Genomic DNA, 15,940 nt, shown 5'->3' on the forward strand with positions numbered 1-15,940 from the left:
CCTCTGTAAAGGTGGCAGCCCAGCCGCATAGATTCTGCCCTTGACAGCGATTCGGGAGACAGGTCTCTGATCTTTCAGGATCCTACACAAAGACCCAGAGGCTGGCTTTTCAGGGACCTCCAGCTCCAATTCATCCGAGAGAAGAGAAAGCCGCCTCCAGCCCCTCCTCCATCAGACTCAGGAGTCCAGGACCTCAGTGTCCTCCTCCTTTGGGCTCAGGAGTCCAGCCGCCAGCCCTTCCTCTCCCTGACCCAAGAAGAGCTCAGTCCCCGCTTCTTTGGGACTTAGGGTCCCACCCGAGAATTCTGTGTCCCAAGTATCGTAGACCCAGAAATCGAGATGCACAATCCCTTCCTCCCTCTGGGACCCACAAATTCAGGCGCCCAGTCTCTTCTTTTTCAGAAATATGAGCCCTTCACTCCTACTCTCCGTGACCCTGGAGTTGGTAGCTGGAAGCCCTGGCTCTGGCCACCCCCACCCACCCATCCCGGAACTGCCCCCTCAGAGGCACACAGAGACACTCTCGGGAGCCCAGGTGTCCTGTGCCACACTCCACCCCACCCCTTTATAGACGCATGGGGCCTAGCCTCCCTCTCTATCAGGAGGGGCAGGAGCGGGGCAACTGCTCTTGAGGGGAAACAGGCTGCGGCTAGGAGGGGGGACATGGTGCTTTCTTCCTGGATGTCTGAATAACCATGGGTGATAGATGGATGTCAGGGTCCGTCAATAACAGAAGGGGTACAGCGGCGTCAGTTTCCTCAGATCGCAGGATGGATAGGGTGCTTGAGGGTGACATCCATGATTCTTGGACGCATGGGGCACTGAGGGTGGTTTGTGCTAAGGAGTCAGTTTGTCTGAGGGTCTAGAAGGGACTCAGGCCTAGAGGAGGGGGCTCTGGTTACTGGGTCCCAGGCGGAGAAGGGAGACAGGGCCTTGGACTCCTGAAACTGAGGAAGGAGGTGGGCTGAGAGAGGAGGGGCCTGGGGGCCTGGATTCCTGGCTTCATGAGGGAGTCCTTCTTGCAGGCCTGGCCTCCCAGGGTAATCGAAGCCAAAAGATGGGTCCTAGCGTGACAGACTCAAGTCTGGAGATGGCCTCCTGCTTCACAAACCTCAGCGTGGGGAGGGAGCGGAGGGTGGGCAGCCCCTGGGCCCTGGAGCGCAGGTCTGGGTCCTGAGTCCCCGACATTCCCCCCTCGCCCGCCCCTTCCCCTCTCCCCGGATTTATTTGCAGCCCCTCACTCTCTGGTCCCAGGGGGAAGGCAGAGGCTGGGAGCTGGGGAGGGGGCCGGCCCCCTCCCCCAGCCATGACAGGAGGAGGGGTCCCGAGGGAGCCCAAGAGGGGGCTGTGGGTCTCCCGGCAGGGGCTGACGAGGACTGAATGTTAATCCTATCCCGAGTGAGTGTGTGTGTGTGTGTGTGTGTGTGAGAGTGTGTGAGAACAGAGCGAGTGTGTGAGTCCCTCCCGCTCCGGCTCCTCCAAGCCCTGGCCGCCGCCACCGCCCTCCACCCGCCTGCAGCCTCCCTGGCCACCGGTGCCCGGCTCGGGGGTGTCGGCCTGGGTGGGTCCGCCTGGCCCCCAGGGGTCTCTCGTGCGTCTGCCATCTGCCCGGTGAGGATCTGTGTGTGCGGGTGTCTGGGGCTGGGCTGGAGGGGGGGTGTGTCTGTAAGGGCTGCGGCGGCTGCAGGCGGGCAGGAGGGAGGGAGGGGTCTGTCTGTCTCTCTCGACCCCGAGCCACCTGCCTGGGTGTCGCGGGCCCCCCAGGTTCCTCCCTCCGAGCCTCCCCCAAACCCGGATGCATGGTGTGTACCTGGGCTCTGCGCCTCCTGCCTGCGTCCGGCCGGCCGGGCGTCTGGTTGCCTGTGTCCTCCTGTCTGTCTGAACAGCCCCTGACGGCAACAGCAGCCTGGCCCATCAGACCCTCCAGTGTGTGTGTGTGTGTGTGTGTCTCCCTCCTCAAGCTCTGGGGGTGTTTAGGGGAATCCCAGGGAAGTGAGGTGGTGCATGTATGCGTGTGTGTATATGTGTGTGTCTGCCTGTATTTGAGAGTGGGGACGTGGGGGGGTGCCTGGAGGTGGGAGGTGGCCAAGCAGGAAGGGGCAAGCAGTCGCCCAGACAGGCTGTCTCCCGCCTGCCCCTTACACAAACACACACACCAGCCACCGGCTTCAGAGGTGACCCAGACAGACAGACAGACAGACACAGACTTGGGGGGGGCACTGAGGGCACAGAGTGGGGGTTTGCGAATGAGACAGGGAGAGGCGGGACCGGACACATGGACGGGGGGGAGGAGCCGGGGCTGAAGCAGCAGAGGGGGGCACCCCGGGTGGGCGGAGGGGGGATCCCCACGGGGTCGGAGCGGCGAGAGGACACCCCGACAGCCTCCGCAATGTCCGGGGCCCAACTTCCAGCGCAACATGTGTAGCCGCGTCCTCGCCTAGCCGGGGTGGCCTCAACCTTGGGGACAGACAGGGCAGGACGGACTGAGGAAGAGAGAGCCGGAGCCAGGGAGCCAGGGCCGGGCAGGAGGTCCCGGCTGCCGCCACCACCACCGCAGCCGCCGCCCCAGGGCCTGCCCCCCCAACACACACACCCCGCGGCTCCCTGAGCCCCCCGCCGAATCTTCGGGTCGCTGGACTCCGGTTCCGTTCCTGGCACCCCTGCAACACCCCCCAGAACAGGGTCATGAAAAGGTAAGGCTGGGGTAGGGCTGCAGGGGAGGGGGTGGGAACGTGGACTGCCCCCCCCCCCGCCCCGCTCCAGATCTAGGACAGAGAAAGTTGGCAAGGGGCCTCAGTTGGAGGGAGAGGGCTGGAATGGTGGACAGGGGTCTCTGGGGGAAATCTTTGCCCCCTATCTCCTTCTCCCTTGCTGAGCCCTTTCCCCAGGTCTCTGCACCCCAGATCTCCTAACCCCTCCATTGCTGACACTTTGATCCTTCTCCCCAGCCCCATACACCTGACGCCCCGTCTCTCTGTCCCCCATCTCTCCCTCTCACCTTCCCTCTCTGAGCCGTCCCCCCCCCCACTGCCCGCATCAGCCTCCCTCCTCGGCTGGTCCGCTTCCCTCTCTCCAGCTCCATCTCCCCTCCCTCCTCAGCTGCCAGTCGGCTATTAATACCCCTGCCAAGGACCTTGAGAGTATCCAGGCCTTGGCACCCCTCGCCCCAAGCTTCCATCCCTTCCTCAAGGTTCTGGAATACCCTTCTAGCCTCTTCCAAGCACCAGGATCAGGGTGGGGAAAGATTGGGGTTGGAGTGGGGGGGCGGGAGCCGTCCGCAGCACGACGCGAACTGTGGGGGGTGGGGAACGCGGGCTGTGTATTGAAGTGGCCTCTCATCTCTTCTGTGATGGATCCGGGGGGAGTGATGAGACAGGGACACCCCAGGAATCTCTGGCACCCTCCTCCTCCTCAGCTGGGGGACAGACTGTACTATGCACAGGACCTGAGTGGGGCGACTCAGAGAGGCTGGAGCTGGGGCAGGGGTTGCCGAGGATACTGGACAAATGGGGTGGGAGACCACAAGGGGTCCTTAAGGGAGGAGAGGGCTATGGGCCTGGATTCCTGGGTCCTGGGTGTAAAGGAGGCTGGGCCCCTGGATTCCTGAGTCTGGGGGCAGGAGAGAGCCGGCACTCCTGGGTCCTGGGAAAGGATGGAGCTGAGCACCCACAGTCCCCGGTGGGTCTGGGGGAAAGAAGGGGCCCGAGAGTCAGGATTCCGGAGTTGATGGGAGAAATTGGGAGGATGGGGCTTCTGTGTCTGAGGGAAGAGGGGGCTGGGGGCGCAGTGTCCTGGGCCCTTGACGGGGCAGGGGATGAGGTTCTGGACTCTTTGGCCCTGTGCGGATGGAAGTGGGGACTGAGACTCACGAGGAGGTGGTGATTGGAGGCCTGAACAATGTGATCCCTGAGGGTGCAGGTTTGGGGGTTGGAACGCCAGACTGCCCCAGCGGCTGGGGCTGCCACCTCACTATCCATCCCTGGAGGGGTGGGAGACTGTCCTTTCAAATCCCTCACCGGAGAGAACTGGGCATCCAGCCTCTTGAGAAGGGTGGGGCAGGAGCTACCCTCTTGGGCTTCAGCCAGGGAGCAGGACCCCAGAATCCCCAAGGCCAGAGGCCAGGCAGGGGTGAGTCTGAGAGAGGCAGAGAAGAGGCTGAGGGGTGAGCAGCCACCAGGAAGGGAGGGGAGAGCCAGTGTTATCCTGGGGAGGGGGGAGTGCCAGGCCACAGCTGTGGGTTATTTTGGGGCAGAGGGGGGCTATTCTGAGCACTGATTGAACCAGCTGCTTGGGGAAGGGCAGAGGAGAGGAGGGGCGAGGGGGAGCCAGGATTGAAGCATGCGAGGAGCCCCCACCCCCACCCCTCGGGAGACAGTGCCCCAGGGTCCTTGGGAAGGCCTGGGGGTAGGAGGGTAGGGAGTGAGGCCTCTAGGCAGGCAAAGGGGTGTGGGCCTTTCCCCTACCCCTGGGTGGCTGTAGGGTGGATGGAGGCTCTGCGCTACCATGGCAACCGGACAGGAGGCTGATTGACAGTTAAGAGCAAGCCCTTCCTTGTCTGGACCCTCACCCCTTTCCAGAAGCCCCTTCTGCAGGCTCCAATCCCTCTCTGGGAAGCAGGGGTCCAGGCCCCCAGGGTCCTCCTTCCTCAAGACCCAGGAGCCAGGAGTCTGGGCTCCCAGCCCAACCACCCCAGGCAGCTAGTATTCAACAGGGAACATAGGAAGAGATGCTGTATTGCTTCTCATTTACCAAATTGCTCTGGGCTGGGAGCCAGGGACCCCCACCCTTCCCAGCTCTCCACAGCTGTGCTCCCCCTAACCCCAGAGCCCAGTCTGGACTGTGACTCTTTCTAGCTCTTATTGAGAGTGGAGGGACGGGGGTAGGAGTAAGGGGACAAAGATGGGTTGGGGGGTTTGTGTTCCAGGGGAGGGGTACAGTCACAGAGGCATTTGCTCCCTGCAGGATGGCCCACTAATTTCTTTTTTTCTCTCTCTCTCTCCCCCCACACACCTGACCCCTTTTCCCTTTCTCTCTCTTTTTTTTTGTTCCCCTCACTTTTTCTTCCTTTTATTTTTGATCCCTCCTGCCACTCGCCTTCCCGGCCTTCCTTTCATGTCTGTGCTGGGCACCTCCCTGGTGGGGGTCTTGATCTCTGCCTTGCCTCGCTATTTCTGTCTTCCTGTGTTTTCCGTCTGCTCTGCCTGCCTCTTCAATCTCTAATTCTGCCTGTTTCTCCGTCTCTTGTGGGTGCGTGTCTTGTGGTGGCTGTGGGGTCTCTGCCTCCATCTTCCTGGGGTTTCTTTCCACCTTCCTCTCTCGGTCCAACTTTCCGGTTTCTCTCCTCTCTCCCACCTTCCTTCGTCTATCTCTGCATCTCTCCCGCCTCTCTCATTCCCTCCCTATTTCTGTCACTCCGTCTTATCTCTCGCTGTGTTACTCTGAGCCTATCTGTCCCTGTCTGTTTCTTCTTCCATCTCTTTCCTCCACTCCATCAACTCTCTCTCCCTGACCACCTCTCTGTGGGTGTTTTCATGCCTTCCTATCTTCCTGGGCCTCTCTCTCTCTGCTCCTGTTCTGATCTGGCCTGTCTCATTGTCCTCCCTTGTCTCTCTCTTCTCCCCACTCCTGTATCTTTTCTGGCCCCATTACCCATTCTCCCTATTTCTCCCTTCGCTTCTGTATCTTTCCCTTTGTCTCCGTATTCCCCTGTGTCTCTCCCGCTATTACTCCATCCAACCTTTCTCCTACCTCCGCATCTCTCCTTCCTCGCATCTCCCCTTCACCGTGTATCTCTCCTTGTCTCTGTCGTTCTACCTCTTGTCTCTCATTCCTGTCCCTCTCTCTGCTTCGCGTGTCCGCCGCCCCATCTCTGCGCCCCCCCTCCCTCCTCCGTGTCCCTCCCCGGGCGCCCTCGCGCTCAGAGGCCGCCCGGCAGGGCCCGCAGGCGATGCGCGGCGCCGGTGGCCCCCGCGGCCCTCGGGGCCCCGCTAAGATGTTGCTGCTGCTGGCGCTGGCCTGTGCCAGCCCGTTCCCGGAGGAGGTGCCGGGGCCGGGCGGGGCCGGCGGGCCTGGCGGGGGCCCCGGCGGGGCGCGACCGCTCAACGTGGCGCTCGTGTTCTCCGGGCCCGCGTACGCGACCGAGGCGGCGCGCCTGGGCCCGGCCGTAGCGGCGGCCGTGCGCAGCCCGGGCCTGGACGTGAGGCCGGTGGCGCTGGTGCTCAACGGCTCGGATCCACGCAGCCTCGTGCTGCAACTCTGCGACCTGCTGTCGGGGCTGCGCGTGCACGGCGTCGTCTTCGAGGACGACTCGCGCGCGCCCGCCGTCGCGCCCATCCTTGACTTCCTGTCGGCGCAGACCTCGCTGCCCATCGTGGCCGTGCACGGCGGCGCGGCGCTCGTGCTCACGCCCAAGGTGCGCGCGACCCGTGGGCGGGGCTCGGGGGACCGGGGGCGACCCGTGGGCGGGGCCTGGGCCGGCCGTGGGTGGGCGGGGTGGTAAGGGGCGTGGCCAGTCCTGAGGGTCAGCCTCGGGGATACAGTGAGGACAGACGTAAAGGTCAGGTCTAGGTAACGGGCGGGGCTGACTTGGAGGGACGTGATCTATAGGAGGTACAGAGTGTGCCGGGGAATCATCTAGAAACAGGGTCTGAGGTGAGCAGGCTATGGGAAGAGTTGAGAGGCTGCGGGAGCGGTGAATCGGGAGGGGGTGGGATCCGAGGAAGAGGCGAGGCCGGCCAGCGAGGGGCGAGGACTGGGTGGGTGCCAGAGGGGGCATGCCTGCGATGGCAAGATCTGAGTGAGGGGTGGGCTCTGGGATCAGCGACGGGGTGTCAAGTGAAAAGGAATGGGGCTCAAAAAGGGGTGAAGGCTAGAGAGTAAGCAAGCAGGAGCCAGAAAGTCAGAGACGGTGACCAGGAAAAAGGATTATTAAGTACTGAGGGACAGGGAGGGGCCCGGGCAGCTGAGCATGAGGTCTAGAGGTCAATGTAGAAGGACTGAATCATCTGGTGGAAGGAAGAGTATGAGAAAGGGGAGGCATCCTTAGTGAGTGAGAGAGAGAGGGGTAGCCTTGCAGCTAGAAAGTGGGGTAAGGCCAGTCAAGGAAGAGGTGAGTCAAGGAAGGGGCGAGGCTAGCTGGTGATGGGGGAGGCCAGGGAGGACAGGCCCTCAGTTCGGTACTAAAGGGGCAGAGTCTAGAGAGGAAGACGGTCTGGGGGTGGGATTTGGGCAGGGGAGGTACCCAACTGGAAGGCGTGGAAAGCGAGAATCCAGAGAGTGGGCCTGGAAAGATGAAGGCTTCCCGCTTAGAGGCAGGCTCAGCCATTGAGAGGTCAAAGCCAGGAGCCTGCAGGGAAGGCAGGGGCAGAGGCTGGAGCTAGCTGGCTGTGGCATGGAGAGAGGCCTGCCTCCCGAGGGCACAGGAGGGGTCAGCTGGAGTGGACTTCTGGTAGGGAAGGGCAGGATTTGAACAAGCCTGGTGTGCGGACTGAGAAGAACCAGGTCAGTTTAGAGGAGGCGTCTGAGAAGAGGCGGGGCCTATTCAGGGGTGGAGCCAGTGTAACAGAGAAGCGGGTATCGCCTGAGGATGGGGCCACCTGAGTGGGTGGAGCCTAAGTCTCCACCAATTCCCTGCTGTGAGGGCCCGGCGGGTTTGTGACTAGATCTCTATTGCATGCCGGGACTCGTAGTTTTCTTCTGTCTCGAGCACTGTGGGAAAGACCTCTGTCCAACTTTCTTCTTCTCTTTGGCATGGGGTTGTCCAGAGATCTGTAGGCAGATCACCTGCGAGGTGAACTTACTACTTCCTGGCTGACGCCTCCTTGGGATACGGAGAGATGTGGTCCCTCCTGCCTCCATGGCGGCTGAGAAGTGTGTGCCCCTCCATTTCATTGTCGGCTGGGCACTGTGGCCCCTTGAGTGCATACCCATTGCCTTCTGGGAAATGTAGTCCTTTTAGTGTCTTAGCGTGGTCCTCACAGCTCTATCTGTGCCCCCACTGAACGCTGGGAACGTGGTCCCCTGAGTACACATTCAGCTGCCAAGCATGAGGGCCTCACAGGGTCTCATAGCATTCTGGGAAACCTCATACCCTCAGGACAAGTGCCGTAACCCGCTCACATTTAACCACAGGCATATGCCTAGGGAGAAAGTCCACTTGCTCGTCTCATTGCATTACTGGAAGATTTACTGAGGACTGATTCTGTGCCAGGGCTGTTTCAGGTTCTGGGGAATACAGTTAGGGAAGGTTAAAAAAAAAAAGACACGGTCTCTGCTCTTACGAAGCTTGCATTCCTAATGAGGAGACAGACAAAACAAATAACAGACAGTGAAATCTGTCCTGGAGGAGAGGTAATGACCAAGGCCGTGGATAGTGGTCAGGGGAGGCTTCCCTGAGGAGGTAAAACTGAGCTGGACCTGAGGGCGGAGGAGGGGAAGGAGGGGGTGTCCCTGAGAAAGGTGACAGTGAAGGGCAAAGCCCTTGAATCTAGAAGGAACCTGAGGTGTTTCAGGAAGAGCAAAGAGGTGGGGCTGGCGGGACATGAGGTCAAAGAGGCCACAGGGACCAGGTCATGTGGGGCCTTATGGGCCACAGAGAGGACTTTGGCTTTGACTCTGACATAGAATTTTTGGAAGGTTTTCAACCAAGAAGGGAGGCGATCCAACTAATATTTTGAAAAGATCACTCTGGCTGCTGTCTGGAGAATGAAAGGTTCGAGAAAGGAAGCAGAGATGGGTTAGGAAGCTGTTGTCGTCTAGGCAAGAAAGGGGAAGCAATGAGGGTCATGATGGGGCCATAGTGAAGAATGAACAGCTGGGGTCATGTTTTGAACAGAGAACTGAGAAGACTTGGAGATGGCCTGGATGTGGGCCCAAGGGCTGTCCAACAGGATTTTCTGCCGAAATGATGAAAGTGGTCTTCATCTACTCTGTCAAATATGATAGCCACTAGCCATGTGAGCTGTTGAGCACTTGACGTGTGGTTAGTATAACCAAAGAACTAAATTTTATTTAACTTTGATTTAATTTGAATAGTCATGGGTGGCTAGCAGCTACCATACTGGAGACCACAGGAGACAATATTTAAACCCATGGGTTTGGATGAGATCACCAGGAAGAGAGGACAGAGAAGGAAAGAGGAGATGAGGGCACTCCTATGTTTAGAATTCTGACGGAGGAAGAGAGTCTAGCAAAGGAAACAGAGAAGGAGGGGACAGGAAGGTAGGAAAAAAAGCAGAGAAGGGCAAGCCTACTCAGCAAAGCTTCTCCCATTTGGGAGAGACTACCTTCAGCACCCTCATGGCCTGTTGGGAGATGTAGTCCCTCTCAGTGGATTCTGGGAACTGTAGTTCTTTCCTGGGTTGCTGCCTGTGTTCACTAGGGTTATGTTAGCTGCTGTAACAGATAAACCCCCACTTAGTGGCTTAACTCAATAGAAGGTTGTTCCTCACTCATATAAAATCCAAACAGGTGTTCCTGATTGGAGTTGGCTCTCCTCCAAGCTCTGACTCAGGGACTCAGTTTCCTCCATGCTGTGGCTTTGTAATCCCCTAGATTCCTCCTCAGGGGCCTCTGCATCTGCCCTCGGACAGGGAAGAGTAAGGTGCATAGGCGGAGAGGTTTTCATGGATGAGCCTAGAACTCAGTCCAGAGGCTAAACCTAACCCAAGTCTAGCTCTGTGCCCCAAGCAAGGAAAGGAGATGGGTTTGGCAAACAGCTAGATGTTGAGAGCTGTGATGCCCTTATCCATTGTTGGGAGATGAGGTCCCCTCTGGATTCCTGGGAGCTGTGAGCCCCTAGCTGGCTGCTGAAGGTCAGCAGCTAGGAGCTGAGATCTCCACATGGGGGAGGACTGACATCCTCCTTCTCCCCTGCAGGAGAAAGGTTCCACCTTTCTGCAGCTGGGCTCATCCACAGAGCAGCAACTTCAGGTCATCTTCGAGGTGCTGGAGGAATACGACTGGACGTCCTTTGTAGCCGTGACCACGCGTGCCCCCGGCCACCGGGCCTTCCTGTCCTACATCGAGGTGCTCACTGATGGCAGCCTGGTGGGCTGGGAGCACCGTGGGGCATTGACACTGGACCCTGGGGCTGGCGAGGCTGTGCTGAGCGCCCAGCTCCGCAGTGTCAGCGCCCAGATCCGCCTGCTCTTCTGTGCCCGTGAGGAGGCCGAGCCCGTGTTCCGCGCAGCTGAGGAGGCTGGCCTCACTGGGCCTGGCTACGTCTGGTTTATGGTGGGGCCCCAGCTGGCTGGAGGCGGGGGCTCAGGCGCCCCCGGGGAGCCGCCTCTTCTGCCAGGAGGCGCCCCACTGCCTGCTGGGCTGTTTGCAGTGCGCTCGGCAGGCTGGCGGGATGACCTGGCCCGGCGTGTGGCAGCTGGTGTGGCCGTTGTGGCCAGAGGTGCCCAGGCCCTGCTGCGTGACTATGGCTTCCTGCCTGAACTTGGCCACGACTGTCGTGCCCAGAACCGCACCCATCGAGGGGAGAGTCTACACAGGTGAGCAGGGCTGGGCTGGGAGGGCCGTGGGAGGACTCCTGAGCCAGATCACCTGGGGTGCTTGGTGACCTCAAATGGGTCACCTTGCCTCTCAGAACTTCAATCTCCTTCTCTGTAAAATAAGTGAAATTGGCTCTCCTTTCTGGGATTCAGTCAAGTGATTTGGACAAAGACACCTGAGATACCGGGAGAAGATTACTGTATTTCATGATTTTAGCATGTGCGTTTTTGCAGTTTTAATGTCTTTGAAATCAAGACATGTCTTACAGTCATCGCTTATCATGATTTCATGGGCAGTGCTTTTTTTCCCCTTCATGGTTGTAAAAATAGCGATACATCTTCTAGTTGATAGCATGTTGCTGCTGCTGCTGCTAAGTTGCTTCAGTCGTGTCCGACTCTGTGCGACCCCATAGACGGCAGCCCATCAGGTTCCCCCGTCCCTGGGATTCTCCAGGCAAGAACACTGGAGTGGGTTGCCATTTCCTTCTCCAGTACATGAAAGTGAAGAGTGAAAGTGAAGTCGCTCAGTTGTGTCCGACTCTTAGCGACCCCATGGACTGCAGCTTACCAGGCTCCTCCGTCCATGGGATCTACCAGGCAAGAGTACTGGAGTGGGGTGCCATTGCCTTCTCCGTGATAGCATGTTAGGTTCGGTGAAATATCTAGTTGGGGGGCTTCCCTGTGGCTCAGCGGTAAAGAATCCACCTGCAATGCAGGAGATGCCGGCTCGATCCCTGGGTCGGGAAGGTCCCCTGGAGTAGGAAATGGCAACCACTCCAGTATTCTTGCCTGGGAAATCCCATGGACAGAGGAGCCTGGCAAGGGTCATAAAGAGGTCCCAAAGAGTCAGACGTGATTTAGTGACTAAACCACCACCACCACCCTAAGTTAGCGTAGGATCTGAACTTCAGTAACCAAAAAGACCCAACAATGCGATGTCTCCAACAAGGTAGAGAGGTCTCTCACTACCAAAAATCCATGGTCCAGGTTATCAGGAGACTCCATCGTTCCACGTGGTCATTCAAGGGCCCCAGGACCCTCCCACCTTGTTGCTCTGCCATCTTTCCGTAAGGTGGAAGCTGGGTCAAAGGGCATGTCTGAATTCTAGCTCGTGAGAAGGGGTAAAGAGAGGAAGTGGAGAACACACCATTTCCTTTCGGCTAATGAGGCAGAAGGGATGAGTCTTACATCCCATTCGTGAGAACATAGTCATTTGGCAGGGGCTTGAATTCCTGGTAGTTGGTGGCCACATCCATGCAGATTGGCTAGATACCGATTCTGATTGGCTAGTATCTGTGCCACACTGATTGTTAGAGTTTGAATATCACCTGCCCATGGCCTGGATTAGCTGCAAGGAATGTCAGAGAATATGGGGAATGTTGATTCTAGCTGGACAGGGGTGTACCCAACTGACACACTACTGTTTTATATTATTTTATTTGTTCACACTACCGTTTTAGATGAGGGGACCAGGGTTTGCTGAGAAACAGCATCTCTACCCTAGGAAGCTTTGGGAGTTTGGTGACAGAGCAGTGGAAAGAGGGGCCTTGGATACTGAAGTGAGGATGAGCTGAGTTTGGGAAGAGGTGAGAGGTGGGGAAGAAAGCCTAAGGGAGGAGAATTGAGAAGTGGTGATTTGGGAATCAGGATCCAGGGACCAGACGATGATAGAAGCCTCCCTCGTTCATAAATACTTTCTGAGCACCCGCTAGGAACTAGGGTTCCTGCTGGGACCTGGGAACGCAGAGATGAATAAGACCGTGGACTTCTCTTCAAAGAACACGGGGTCCTGTAGGGGTAGCAGACAGGGACGGCATAATGACAGCACAGCATGATACTTGCAATAATGGAGGTTGCACCGGCTTTGTGGGAGCACCGTGGAGGCACTGCTAAGCCAGAACATTTTTGGTCGCAGGAAGCAGAGTCTCATTCAAGTTTCCTCAGGGAAAATGGGGTTTATTGGAAAAGATAAACACACACAGAAACTCAGACATCAGGAATTGAGGCCAGTTCCTCAATTCTAGCTACTCTTTCATCAACATCTCCATCTCTGTCTCTACCTGTCCCCACAGAAGGCAGTTCTTCTGATGACCCAGAATTTCTGTTCCCTCATGATACTCATCATTTCAGCCCACTGTGTCTGCCACGTGTGTGCGTGCTAAGTCCCTTCAGGCATGTCCGACTCTTTGCCATCTCATGGACAGGCAAGGATACTGGAGCAGGTTTCCATGCCTTCCCCCAGGAGATCTTCCCGACCCAGGGATTGAACCTGCGTCTCTCATGTCTCCTGCATTGGCAGGCTGATTCTTTACCACTAGCACCACCTGGGAAGCCCTGTCCACCACCCATCCCTCCAAATCTCACAGCTAACTTTCTCCCAGGAGAGGAATTGGGTTGGCCCAGTCAACATTCCAGACTAGGCTACCCAAGTTATGGGTCAGCCTATGGTTTCAGGGAAGTTTCCAGGAGGAGGTGGTATCTAAGTTGAGACCCGAAGAATAAATTGCTCCTTCATTCATTTGTTGAAAAGCCCTTTATCAAGAGTCTGCGATGTGCCAAGCCCTGCTTTATATACAGAGTATAATGTTGAACAAGGCCTCTGCTCTTACAGAGCTCACAGTCTCATAGGCGAGACAATCAGTGGACAAACAAGAAAAGAGAGAAAAAAAAACATCAATGGGTAATAACTTCTGAGATGAAAATAAAGCAGGCAGAATGTAATGAGAAATGCCTATGGTGCTAGGTTAGACGAGGTCGTCAGGAAAGGCCTTTCTGAGTAGGGGGAATTTGGAGGTTAAAAAAAAAAATGGATAAAGAGAAAGAGCCAGGAGAATTCCCTGGTGGTGCAGTGATTAGGACTCCAGATCTCACTGCAGAAGACCCGGGTTCAGTCCCTGGTTGGGGAACTAAAATCCCACAAGCTGAGCAGCAGGGCCAGAAACAAAAGGGAGACAGAGAGAGAGAGCCAACTATCGAAAGATCCGTGTGAAGAGAAGGGAAGGGGAACAGAAGGTTTAAGGGCCCTGGGGCTGGAAATGCCTGAAATAAAGCCAGTGTGTCTGGAGCACAGTGGGCAAGCGGGCAGAATATGATGGAATGACACGCGGCCCAGCGTAGGTAGGGCATTTAGGCCAGGTTAGGGATTTAGATTTGGCTTCAAAGGCAATCGGGAGTCCACCAGAAATAGATAATCCAGGGAGGGGAAAGAGCATTGTGCAAAGGACCAGCAGGGAGAAAAACTTGGGGCAGTTTGGTGGGACCGTAATAGCTCAGGGTGGATAAAGGCAGGAGAATTTAGGGGTTGGGAGGGATGAGGCTGGTTAGGTGGAGGGGGGACAGGCCACAAGGGCCCTGTTTTTAAAAAAAGAAAATGTATTTGGCTGTGCCAGGTCTTAGTTGCAGCATGTGGGATCTTAGTTCCCTGACCAGTGATCAAACCTGGGCCCCCTGCATTGGGAGAGCAGAGTCTTAGCCACTGGGCCATCAGGGAAGTCCCTACAAGGGTCTTGAATGCCAGGTTGAGAGGTTCAAACTATATTCTAGGGCACTCGGGAGCTATGAGTGGGCTCTGAGCAGGAGAGAGTGGAGTCAGTTTGGGGTGTAGACAGACCCCTCTGGGGTGGGATGGGTTCAGATTAGAGGAGAAAGATTGGAGGCTGGAGGCAAAGTAGGAGGCTGGGGTGGGGTCCTGGAGGGTTGTAGGGACAGAGAGGAGGGCTGGGGCAGAGATATCCCCAGGGCAGGAAGGATGGGATTTGAGGACGGATGCCCTGCATGGGGGGGGGTGCGGGAGGGGGAGTGAGAGGGTGAGGATGGCAGCTGAGGGTCTGGTCCAGTGACCAGGGTGATGTGACAAGCATTCAGAGTGCAGGCTGCCACTGTATAGTGAAGATATTTGGGAGTCCAGAGCCCCTCCCAGGGCTTCTGTCCAGAAAGAAGACGTGAGCGGAGTCTCGAACACCTAAGAACTAGTCAGGATTAGGAGAGAATAAGAGGTTTTTTTTTTTCCTTTTGGCCGCACTGCCCAGCATGTGGAACTTCCCTGATCAGGGATTGAACCCGCATCCCCTGCACTGAAAGCTCGGAGTCTTTCTCTTTTTTCCAAGGGTTTTTTCCTAGGCAGACAGAAAAAGTGAAAACCGTTAGTCTCTCAGTCGTGCCCCACTCTTTGCAACCAGGGTCCTCTGTCCATGGCATTTTCCAGGCAAGGATACTATAGTGGTTTCCCATTTCCTTCTCCAGGAGATCTTCCCAACCCAGGGATCGAACCCTGGTCCCCTGCACTGCAGGCAGATTCTTTACCAACTGAGCCAGGGAAGGCAGAGAGAAAAGCACCTACAAAGACCTAGAGCTAGGAAACCACTTGATGCGTTTGGAGGACACCCCACATACGGTGTGGTGGGGCAGGGAAAGGGTTTGGGTGGAAAGAGTGCCCATGGGAAGTGATCAGAGATGGGGCTGCAGAGGCAGGTGGAGCCCTGAAATCCCGAAACTCAGGCTAAGGGTCTGGGACCTTGTCTTGGGGGCACCAGGCTGCCGAAGGAGAGTGGCTAGTGAAGAAGGGGCATATTCAGGCCTTCAAGAACCCGGAAGAGATTCGAACTGGGGGTGGGGTGGGGTTGGTCAGTAGCAAGGGGACTTTCTCTGCCTTCAGGTGCCAAGGTCCAGTCCAGGGCCCCACACTACCCTCCCTTCCTCCTGGGCAGGTACTTCATGAATATTACCTGGGACAACCGCGACTACTCCTTCAATGAGGATGGCTTCCTTGTGAACCCCTCCCTGGTGGTCATCTCCCTCACCCGAGACAGGACCTGGGAGGTGGTGAGTCCCAGCGCTGACCTCAGGCACAGGCGAGGAGTGGGACTCCTGGGTCCTGGGGAAGAAGCAGTGAGGACCCAGACTTCTGGCAGAGGTGGGGGCTGAGGCCCTGGGCTCTGGCCTCTGAGGGAGAAGGGGCTGAGAGCCTGAGATGCCAGGTGGTCAAGGAAAGAACTGGGAACCCAGACCCCTGGATCCTGGTAGAAGAAAGCCCAGTGTCGTGGGCCTGAAGGGTTTCCAGGTCCTGGGGAGAGGTGGGGGAGGGGGTCCGGACTTCTGGATCTGAGGGAGAAGGAGCTGGGAGCCTGGGGCTCTGAGGAAGCAGGGCCAGGAAGGCCAGAACATTCTGGAAAGTCCCCCCTCAGGAAGCCTGAACCCCTGCTCTTGGCCAAGGTGGGCAGCTGGGAGCAGCAGACGCTCCGCCTCAAGTACCCGCTGTGGTCGCGCTACGGCCGCTTCCTGCAGCCAGTGGATGACACGCAGCACCTCACGGTGGCCACGCTGGAAGAGCGGCCCTTCGTCATCGTGGAGCCCGCCGACCCCATCAGTGGCACTTGCATCCGAGACTCTGTGCCCTGCCGGAGCCAGCTCAACCGCACCCACAGGTGACAGCCTGGGACCCAGGA

At 57.5% G+C, this 15,940-nt stretch overlaps 1 protein-coding gene across 1 annotated transcript in view; it reads left to right on the top strand.

Moving 5' to 3' along the window:
* Positions 1 to 5,947: 5,947 nt before the first annotated feature.
* Positions 5,948 to 15,940, top strand: part of GRIN2D (glutamate ionotropic receptor NMDA type subunit 2D) — a 29,870-nt gene continuing 19,877 nt past the window's right edge. The window contains exons 1-4 of the mRNA XM_052656170.1: positions 5,948 to 6,412; positions 9,877 to 10,496; positions 15,203 to 15,317; positions 15,708 to 15,919. Of these exons, the coding sequence (XP_052512130.1) occupies positions 5,948 to 6,412; positions 9,877 to 10,496; positions 15,203 to 15,317; positions 15,708 to 15,919 (1,412 nt within the window). The remainder of the gene's footprint in view (positions 6,413 to 9,876; positions 10,497 to 15,202; positions 15,318 to 15,707; positions 15,920 to 15,940) is intronic.

The sequence above is a fragment of the Budorcas taxicolor genome, chromosome 18 (genome assembly GCF_023091745.1).
Source record: "Budorcas taxicolor isolate Tak-1 chromosome 18, Takin1.1, whole genome shotgun sequence".
Taxonomy (NCBI): domain Eukaryota; kingdom Metazoa; phylum Chordata; class Mammalia; order Artiodactyla; family Bovidae; genus Budorcas; species Budorcas taxicolor.